Source organism: Rhagoletis pomonella, unplaced genomic scaffold (genome assembly GCF_013731165.1).
Source record: "Rhagoletis pomonella isolate Grant_MI unplaced genomic scaffold, Rhpom_1.0 Rhpom_scaffold_00006, whole genome shotgun sequence".
Lineage (NCBI taxonomy): Eukaryota > Metazoa > Arthropoda > Insecta > Diptera > Tephritidae > Rhagoletis > Rhagoletis pomonella.
In genome coordinates, this window is record NW_023458560.1 from 20,076,392 (window position 1) to 20,087,453 (window position 11,062).

At 35.5% G+C, this 11,062-nt stretch overlaps 1 protein-coding gene across 1 annotated transcript; it reads right to left on the minus strand.

Annotated features, from left to right (window-relative positions):
- Positions 1–5,188: 5,188 nt before the first annotated feature.
- Positions 5,189–8,501, minus strand: LOC118740490 (cyclin-Y-like). Its single transcript, XM_036472047.1, has 2 exons — positions 7,147–8,501; positions 5,189–7,075 (listed from the first exon to the last, which is right to left on the minus strand). The coding sequence occupies exons 1-2, from the start codon at positions 7,883–7,885 to the stop codon at positions 6,693–6,695; spliced, it is 1,122 nt and encodes a 373-aa protein (XP_036327940.1). The 5' UTR covers positions 7,886–8,501; the 3' UTR covers positions 5,189–6,692.
- Between the last annotated feature and the right edge of the window lie 2,561 nt (positions 8,502–11,062).

The following is an 11,062-nucleotide window of genomic DNA, read 5'->3' on the forward strand; positions in this document are numbered from 1 at the left end:
GACATTCCTCGTCCTACCTGCTGCTCTTTCGGGCTCGCTGATATCCTACTACATCTTTAGCGGCGGTACGAAGCTGGAAATGTCGCGCTCTTTTACATGGCCGTTATTGTCGGCGTCGTACCTTGCCCCGTCCGACACATCGATTCCCGAGGACATCGATCCTCCGGGCAAAGCCACCTTCTTCATTAAGGGTCTGGAAATTCTAGATGCATGCCCTCAATTCTTAGTCCTTTACACGTTTGTCGTGGTAGTCACCATAAGAGGGGAGAGGGTGGGTCTCGTCCGAGGCTTTATTGTTCTTTTCATTAGAAGTCGTCGTAACAAACAAAACAGATAACCCATGGCTATGAAAAGGCAATCACATTAGCATGCTTTACAACGGGTATTCGGTTGATACCCACAAGATACTTGGTGTAAACACCGGAAGTCGTGATCTGCTTGAACCGGATGCAAAATACTTATTTTGGGCCTCTGCCTAGTGAATGTTAATTAATTCTTTCCCCACATGCGTCGGCTTCTGCACCCGGCAATACCTTGGTTATTTGAGGCGGGCTAATTAGGTAATTAGTGAATAGTCGCTAAACTTCTTCTAGGTGTCCACTTCTCATGCAACCTAGCCCCAGGAGAAAACTATGTTAACTCAGTCACTCTTTGTTTTTGTTTAAACCCAGGGTGATTCATTTATAGATTAAGAACAGGATTCGTTGTGGTTGATCATCAAGAGCTCCACATGAGTGAATAAAGGGTAGGTCGGTCAAGACTGCCCTTCACATAATCACAAAATCGATAGAGGAAGCTTTCACACACAAATACTTCAATGCGGGAGCCTTCTTCAAGAAAGCTGTTAAAAATGTCCTTTCGGGGAAAATTACTAGCCAATTATGAGGTCCAAACCGACCTAATTAAGCTTTGAAACAGAACCGTCATGGTGGGAGGGGAAGTGCCTACCGTCCAGCATCAAGGTGGCGTCTTCCGACTTGCTGGCCGCTGAAGTGAAAATGCCGGTGATTAATTGTGACCGATTCAAGATTTTTAGAACCAGCTGACTAAGCGGTCCGCGTTCAATCGCGAACAGATACTCGCGCAAGTCTAACCACAACGCTAGTTGGAAATGACTGACGTCTCCTTCGGTCGCAGCTGAGTATTTCCTATTCAGGCTTATATGGCTGGCGGACAAAAAGGATTTGTAGGAAACTGCCTGGCGGATGAGTTAGCCAGGAAAGCCACGCTTAAGACCGTCACACAAAGAAAGGAGAGTGTTTAGGAATGAGTAGACTACTTTTTGACAGAAGCACCTCGCGTAAGCTCAACGAGCGCTGGGCGAAAACCAGAACATGTGATACTACAAGTTCTTTCTGGCCTAGGGTATATTGCGAGTGGTAAAGGAGTCTCCTTAGGCTCACGAAGTAGCAACACTCACTTCTGGTGTGTGTATTGAGACCAAACATCACATCTGATCCTGGCTGTAGCAGCTGTTTGTGGACGGCGAGGTGAAATTAGTTGCGTTCCAGATGCTTCACGATTTGCAGGTTTTTACAGGAAGTCGTTCCAGGTGACCACCTTCCATAAGATTTATTAATAGAGAAAACAGCTGTTCCTGCAAATCGTGAGTATCGTGAAGCATCTGGAACGCAACTATTATAGGTTTGTTCGTCGAGCAAAAAATTTGTACGAATTTGTACGAATTATCACGATTTTTGCCCAAATCGCGTTCGTGCAGACCAAAAAATTATCCAACACTCAAAAATTGTGAGAGCAAAGTGACAGTTCTCTTGGAGAGAAGTTGCAAATTCTTGCTGGAAAAAATTTTGCCAGCAAGAATTTGCAAACACGAAAAACATGTGGTTGTGGCGCATGGTTGCATTTTTGTCTACAATAATTTGAATAAATTAGTTCGTTAAATTTATAAATTTATAAACACGAGCGATTTTTTTATGAAAAAAGGAAGTAAATAATTGTTGATATAATTAATTTAGTTAATTCCAATGATTTGAACTTAATTCGGCTGAAAAAAATGGTATTCGCAATCGGAATGCAATTGCAAGCAGAGTCGATTTAAGAAACCCGACAGCTAGTACGATGAAGAAATTGAAATGTATGTTAAAGAAAGTCAGAACAACAAGAAATATACATGTATATCCTTTTTTGGCCATCCGAAAGAATTTTAAAAATCCTATAAAAATTTTTTATGTTTGAAATGCAACCGTGGACGCCAGCTGGCAGCGAAACTTGCAAATTCCTGCAAATTTGCGTTCGTGCAGAAATTTGCAAGTTTCTCAACATGAGAGAGAATTTTTTCTTACTCTCTGATATTTTGAGTGTTGGATAATTCTTGCTGGATTTTCGACGAACAAACGTTATATTTTAACATTTCTTCTTAACCAACATCTTAACCTAACCTAATATAAAACTATGTTCACATATCAATATTGTCTCAATCAAAGCTAGTTTTTTAATCACCCTGTTTACACAGGCCAATCTCAGATTATTAGCCGTCAAATTTGTTTCGCTTGTTATTCTCACATCTCAAGGAAAATTTATGTTTCTTTTCTGTGCGACCGTGATCACGTTTTTCTGCCATAATGAGCAATATAAATATATTTTAACTTAACATTTTATTAAAAATACCTTTACAAACCTCTTTTACTTTCTAGCTTACATTTTTGTTTACTTTTACATTTGGCACTTCTCCTCTCTTTCGCAAAAACAATCGATAAAACTAGGATGGACACCGAAAAGATATCGGTTAAATCTGAGATTATTTTATAATTACAGATTAACAAGGGAGGAATTTTATATGGCTAATCTCTTGTTATAATTACAGATTAGGGTGTTAAGCTCGAAAATGAGGATAATCTACTTATATGTGAACCTAGTATTAGGCTGTGTTCAGAACTGCATCAACCCAGTCTCTTTTATTCCTAATCAATAACTGATGGAAATGGCTTTTTTGCGCAGCTAAGTTCAAATTCGATATTAAACGCGGGCTGCGCATATTGGACTTTTCCGTCAATTATAATTAAGAAATAAAAGAGACTGATGCTTTGGCTTGATGCATTTCTCAACACAGGGATAACTTCATGATACAAATATTTAATATTTAATTTTTGTATCATGGTATAACTTAACGAAATTAGCACCGAATTAACTATCCACTCCCAAGGCCCGTTTTCACAGTTCACTTTAAATTTTTCTATTCAAAATCAATAGCAAACTGCCGAATGAGAGCCATCGTGAAAGAAATCCTATTAAAATTTTATCGTAACCAAAACGGATAAGTTTTTAGAAATATGACTTTTGATTAATCTTGAATTGAAAACATCGTTAAGAGCTGCATTGTTGTTAAGTAAATCTTTCAGCTAGGAAAGGACTCGCTCGGCTTGCACCAAAAAACTTTTTTCCATAAATTATATAGTCTTGTGGGGAGCTCCTGGCTCGTTACGGTGTTAGCGCAGGTCCCACTACCGAGTTCCTAACGCCAAGTGGTATGACAGTAAAGGCCGGTCCACATAGAACTTTCGTGTTAGCTTTGGCGTTGGCGTTGGTTTGACAGAACGCACGTTAAAAGTATGCTTGCTACAATGAGCGCTTGGCAGCGAATGCTTGGGCCACTACATTAATATACTAACGACAGATAAATTAATATTTCATATCAATAATTGCATTAAAAACGATATTTCTTGCCCGCACTTGATTAAAAAGGAAAATATTTCACATAATTTTATTTATTTGCAACAGCTGACGAGCGACGCACGCGAAAAGATGAGAGTTGGCCATCTTTTTGCTTTGTGTTGGCGTGAGCGTTGTCGAATTTTGGCTATGTGGACGGCTGCATTTGAATTCATGTATTCATAGTCAGCTGTTGAAGCGACGCCAACGCCAACGCAACGCCAAAGTTCTATGTGGACGGGCCTTAAATGTTTACACACCGGTTGTGTTTTTACTCAGCAAACTCTTCAGTTAGCTCTTTATTAAATTATAATTATTACAAAATCAAGTGTCAAATAATCTGTATCTTCGCGAGGTGAGTAGCACTCGTATACACGTTTTTGAGTGGTTACCAAGAAGGCGTAAAGAAAAAGAAAAATAATTATGTATCTACATTCTAGAATGTTTCAAGAAAAAGAATGTCAATTTGAAAATGAAACATGAAACAGTGTTACCAGATTTTACATACAAGGATATCTCAAACTAAGTTTTAATAGCTAATAGTAGGGTGACTAACTTTTTGCCGCCACAGTCTGACTTCCAAATAGCATCAATATAAAGCATCAGCCTCTTCTATTTCTAAACTATAATTGATGGAAAGCCCCAATTTGCGCAAGTACGTCCTAATTCGGCATTTGAACGTGGTTGCCCATATTGGACATTTTCATCAGTTACAGTTTGGAAATAAAAGAGGCTTCCGCTTTGCATTGATGCAATTTGAGACTCAGCGAAACTCATAGAGTAGAACTTTATCAGCGCTTTTCAGATTAAAACCTGGTGTGAATTTCTACTTTTAGTTATAATGGTAATCTCTTTAGTAAATATGCTACCGCCCTAACACCACATTCTTGAAATATTTGTCTGCATAGTTATCGGCATTTTTTAGTACCGATATAAATTCCATCGATTCTTAATGAGCGACCATCAAACAAAGGGGTGGGGAATGATTCCTAAAGAACGATCCAAGGATTAAGCAACAAACAATTTAGGAAATCAGGGATTCTATTATCAAGCTTCTTACCTAAGGATAAAGGGTTTCTCTTATAAAACTATTTGGCTCTCACATTTTTGTTAAGTGTTTCTGAAATTTCTGTTATGTGTCGTAATGTTCCTCACATAAATTAAGGGATCAACATTTAAAAATACTGTATCTGTTCAACTGCGAAGCGGTGGACTACGTAAAACCAATTGCTACAGGAGTAAATTTTAATTATTCTTTTATTAAACCAAATTCGTGTATGTATGTATGTGTAAAATAAATTACAAATTAAAAAATATTTCTGTTATTTCTTCTGTGTTATTATTCGCTTTGATGCATATCGATTTTTTTAATATTAATTTTACAAATATCGTATATCTTTCGCTATACTCTACTAAAAATTACATGTTTTTTGGTTACTTTGTTATCGCTTTATGCCTTTTTTATGGTTGGACTTTTCCGTTGAAATCTGCAATTGCGTTTAGTCATTATTATGTTTATAAAAGTAAATCTTACATAGATACTTTGCAGTAATGTTATGAGCTTAAAGAGTTTCAAGTAATTTATTTTTGTTCGTTACTTTTTAGTGTTACTTAAGAACAATTAAATGTTTTTTTTAGATTTAAGATTTTAAAATAGGTGTATACGATAATTAAAACGCATTTTTGAAAACCACCTAGAGTGAAATTGCATTAACACATTTTTATGATCACAAAAATAATTTTTATACAAAAAATATACAATTCTTTGTTTTATGTATTAGAGTCGATGATTTTGGTAACTAAAGTCCGTTTAAGTCTGATAAATTATAGTTTTAGTTTTACAAATATAAAAAACATTTACAAAATAATCTTGATTATGAAATAATTGTTTGACGTTGAATCGTGTTTTTTTATTTATGATTTCCTTTAGTACTAAAAATATCTGCGTACTTTGGAGTCTTATTAAGCTTTTTAAAGCATACAATTCGTGTTTTCATTCATATTAAATCGTAATCTACTTTAATTTTTTTTCCCCACTGATTCTTTATTTTTAAAATCTGAATATTCTACTTCTCTCTGTATTTATACTTGAATAACATTTATTAAAAGCTACTTAAAATGGTCCTTAGCGCTTGGTTTGCACAATTCGAGTTTTATAAATACAAACTATTGTAAATAGCTACTGCTACCGGTTATTAACGGAAGTGTCAATGTGCAAGTGTACTCGTATCTTGAGATTATTTCGCATATATTTCTGATGTTTTCCTGTGCGTGAGGGATATCCTTTACTCAATGCAAGCAAACAAATTTCAACAGCGTCTGCCATTTTTTTCCCGTTAAAAATATTTTTGCTTTAAACCACATCGTATTGCTATTGTATGCACCCTATGTGTGTTCACTCGAGTTCGCAGGCATGTTTGCGACTCTAAAATTAGGTTTTCAAATATATTTCAATCTCATGAAAAAGGACAATTCCTTGGTAATTTACAGCTACATACAAGCAGCTGAAGTAGTAGGCGATTCTAATATTTATGGTTTGTGATTCCAGTCAAGAGCTTTGCATTTGATTAAACAGTATAAATAAAGAGAAGTATTTTTAGGGGAAGTAATGACAGCATTATCATTGCATTTCAGAAATGCCCGACGCATTTTGACGGCAATTGTGCCCGCACTAGGGAGTGTGAGTGATTTTTATAAGCTATTTTACGATGAAACTTTTTTCGCATGAAACTTGATTGCAGTCTCCAATGAAAATGAAATCGCAATATATGGTAAGACCAAACTACCAAAATACTCCTTTGCTGACTTTCCTCTCTCTGAGAATCTACTTTCAAAAGTTTTCGTACGTATAAAATTGCGTACTTGAACAAATCGTGTGTTACGAGTTTCCCATGGGCCTGAGGAAATGTGAGTTTCTAAAGTGTGCGTATAATTATTTGATAATCAAAATATTTAAATGTTTCACGCACTTCTTCTTTGTTTAACCTTAGTTTATCAAATGCTATCTAATAAACTAACGAAAATCACGAAAGTATAGCCACAGAACGTCGCGGCCCGCCTTGGCTTATGTTGTCCATTGATGACCACTTTTTCATTCCATTCTTCAATGCTTCGGCAGTCACTTTATCCTGCATAACGCGTGACATGGCCTCCAACTTTTGGGCCCGCTCCTTGGAGAGAGGCTCTGTTGGGAATGACAAGTCGTTCGCTTCGGCGAGCGTACGCAAGTCAAAGTAATATTTGGCATAGACGGATGAGGGCACATTAATATTGAATTGCAATAACTCAAGGAATTGGCGTTCAAGTTCATTCATATCTTCAACGGTGATATCCTTTAAGATTTGACAATAGTCCACATTCCAGACAGCTTGATCATCCCACACTTTGGAGGCGAGCAGTATGGCACCTGTATAGAAATGAATCAATTAAAATTCTTACGTCTCAATTCAAAATCAAAAACGTGTTCACCAAACATACCCAATACCATACGCTTCCAATTGCACGGTGCCAAATCTAATTCCGCATAAGTGAGCAAACGCTCAAGATAGACTAGCGTTATAATGGCACATTCAGCAGTCAGTTGAGCCGCATTAAAGAGCGTGCGCACGAATTTGTAGATCTGTCTATGTTCCGGATTATGCGAATCATAGTCATCAGGAACAGCATCATGCGTAAGAGGATGCTGCTTTTCGTCGAAAATATCTAGCCGACGATTGGACTGTCGGTTTTTGATGTGATAATAAATGGCGAGTGAGACGCATTTCACTGTATTTTTGAGATTTGGTTGTGATACAGTGCTGTCATCCAAATAGATGGTGGAGCAAGATGAACTTTTCTTCAGACCACCACCAGTTGAATTCGCCGCCTGTTGAGCGATTTGATGCTGGGAGCGCTTACGTGAAATACCACCATTTTCGACTTTGGATCGTTCGAGGAACATAGTGGCCGCTGTTGGGTCAACGGAAGGATCATCATCGCCTTCGAGCGCCTCACGTTCTGAAATATGTTGTAAATTATGCGGATTGTCCAGTGTACCATCACTGTGATGAATAGCCGCTGTGGAAGCAGAAATATGACCATCTAGCTGATGTTGTGATGAAGAAGTGTGATGGCTGCTATGTACGTGATGACGCTCCTCATAGACGGGTGGTATGTCTTTTGATTTTCGATCTGATTGAGGACTGGAATAAGCGCAGCAGGAATTTTTGTTGCCCATTTTATATGAATTTATTTCACAACGATTGGGCTCTATGGAACGTGTGTGAGCGAGTATTTATATATGTATGATATACACGATGAAGAGATCCTTTAATAATGCGAGGAAATGGCAAATCTAGATTGCCTAGAATGGTAGAGCCGCAAAGAATTTACGTAATGTTAAATGCAACTGTTTCAATCACTTGTCTTTTTTAATGGGTTTCTCCTCTATTCTTAAACTGTTGTTTTATAAATTTACTTTTCTTTTGCCTTTGACTAGTTGGGAGGGTTTCCTTATTTTTAATTAGATATATAAGAAAGATTCATAAAATTGGGATTTTCATAAAACAATACGTATTGCTGTTGTTGTTTAATCGCAATCGATCCGATCCATCTAAACGCGCTGCCTCGTAAATAGATATTTATTTTTCCAAAGTTTGGCCGCACTCAAAGTCTTTTTTAGTGGTTAATCTTGGACACGAATGTATTTAACTCCTCAATATTTGGCACATCTGTCTAGTTACAATTGGACATTATTGCAGGTAACTTTACAATTTCCTGCTTAATTGTGGCCGATTCTGAAACTATAAGTAAATATTTATCCATTAGTTAGCTGAATAAAGTAATTTCATTTTCATTTTCATCTATTTGTTTATTTATATACATTACCGCATTAAGCATTAATCTTTTATTGCGCAATACAAATAATGCAAATAATATGTATTAAAATAAAATTAAAACTACAATTATATAAATACAAGTCTTTATACATATATTAATATAAACTTAAAAAGGCCAGGTACAAAATTTATGGAAATAGAAGAGAAAAATTTATGTTAATGAATAAACTGTGAAAAATGTATAACATTTTTGAGAAAAGCTTTATTTTAAAAAGTTTCTTTACGAAATTAAATATTATATATATATATATATTATTTTTATTTTCTCGTAACTGTAGTGTACTTTTTCGTGTAATTTTATTCACGCAAATATGTACATACATGTGCATTTATGTATGAAGAAAACTTGGCATAAACTTCAAACTGTAATTTCTTATGTACCTTGTACGTATTTTGTATGTACTCCATTACCCAGAAACTAGTAGAACTTTTAAAACTTAGCGCCCTGTTGAGTTTAGATTTTGCTTCACATTTTCTTAAGTTACATTTTTATTGCACTGGTACAAATGGTTGTGCGAAGTTATGCAGAGTATGCATAATCAGACCTTTATCTTATGGACTTAACTTTTCAATATGAAGTTTTGTTGGTTATTTTTCAAGGAAAAAACTTACTACCTATTTTATAGTTTTTTAAAGAACTTTAACTTTATTATTTGGGACATGACGTTCTTCCAGCAAACGATACATACGCATATGCATACCGAAAATGTATATATGCACATACTTTGTACCAAATGCTAATAAGATAAGCCTGGCATAAAATTACGCTAAAAAAGAAAACAAGATAAAAGTTAAAACAAACATATTACGATTTTCATTATTAATTAAACAGAGTTAACCACTTTTGTTAGATGCTACAGCAGCAACTTCGTAAAGATTATTTTTAAAAATAAATATTTGCCACCAATGCATATCAGTTCATTCCAAAATTTATAATTGCAAAAAAATCGATTACAAACATGCATACACACAATAAGCATAAACAAATCCACATAACGACAATTGAACGGTATTTGCACAAAATGGTGTATAATTTTTTTCTTTTTAATTTACATTGTGGAGACATTTGGGCTTAGTCGTAAGTTGTTGTTTTGCTGTTGTCCATGCTATGAAGTAAAGAGACCTAGCTGGTATCAATTGAAACAAAAATAGGATTTATTCAAAGAATTGAAACACTGACGCTGAATTAATCATTTGAAAGAAGGAAAAAAGGTTAATTTAAAATAAAAAGCTATATACCCCATACTGAAACTAAAAAATAATATCTTCACATTCCACTGTATTTTAATTGAATGTAACTCACAAATATGTAATAGCTAAAAGAGTAATCACACTAAATATATTAGAATAAATTGCTAACATATCAATGAAGTAACCTGAGATTAAACCAAGTTGGTTTAAAATTTCAAATAGGATTAAGGGATAGGGAGCTCTTCCCCGCAAGAACACTCAGAGAGTAGATTTTAAAATTTGTGTGTTCAAGGCAGACCATCAAATTAATTGAAATTTTCTACTAATAACAAGACATCTTTTAATTTTAATTTTAAAACATACATATGCATGAAAGGAGGCCGCTATGGTGTAGTGGTTACACGAGGCCTGGGATCGAGCCCAGTTTCCGAATGATATAAAAAAAGAAAAGGTTTTTTCTAATAGCGGTCGACCCCCGGCAGGCAATGGCAAACCTCCGAGGATATTTCTGGCATTAAAAACAGCTTCCCATAAAAATACAATCGGCGTTCGGAAACTGTAGGTCCGTCCTCTTGACAACATCAAGGCGCACGCCACAAATCGGAAGCTCGTCCAAATACTAACATATTGTGTAAGTGCCAATCTGTTCTTATTATGCGTGATTTTATGAAGTAATACTCCGATTAAAAAATTTTATCAAGCAGGCAAATCGCTCGTCATAAAATTTTATGATGCAAAGTATGGCGATGGCATCACAAAAGGCATATCTCTGGTTTCAGCATCGCAGTACTCAACTGCAAAGCGAAGTTTGCGTGTTTGACGCTGGAGATTTAGCCAAAACTGAATCTTGATTCATCAATTTGAATTAATTCAAATACCAAAACACTGGCACGATTCGTGGTGTCTAAAATAGAAATAGATATTAGTTAAAACAAATAACAATATTTTGTTTGTAAATATTAATTATCTTGCAATTGAGTATGTCTTGGCAAATCTTTTACTTTACTTCTGGTACAACCACTGGCTTTGCAATACAAATTATTTTCTACTGATTCTATGAATTCCTGACAATGAGAAAAGCTTTCATACAGGTTGCTTTCATAAGAAATTGCTATAGATTAAGATAAGGGCACGAATAATTGACGAAAGTTATCAAGCGAGTTATTTGAGTGGGAGAAGTTCTGCAACAGCACCGGCAGCGTCTACAATTTTCAACGTTGACTTGTATGGAGTTATGTACATGAATACGTATGTATATATGTATGTATGTATGTACTTACTATACATATTTATTCAAAATCATGAATAATGAATAAGCTGGAGTC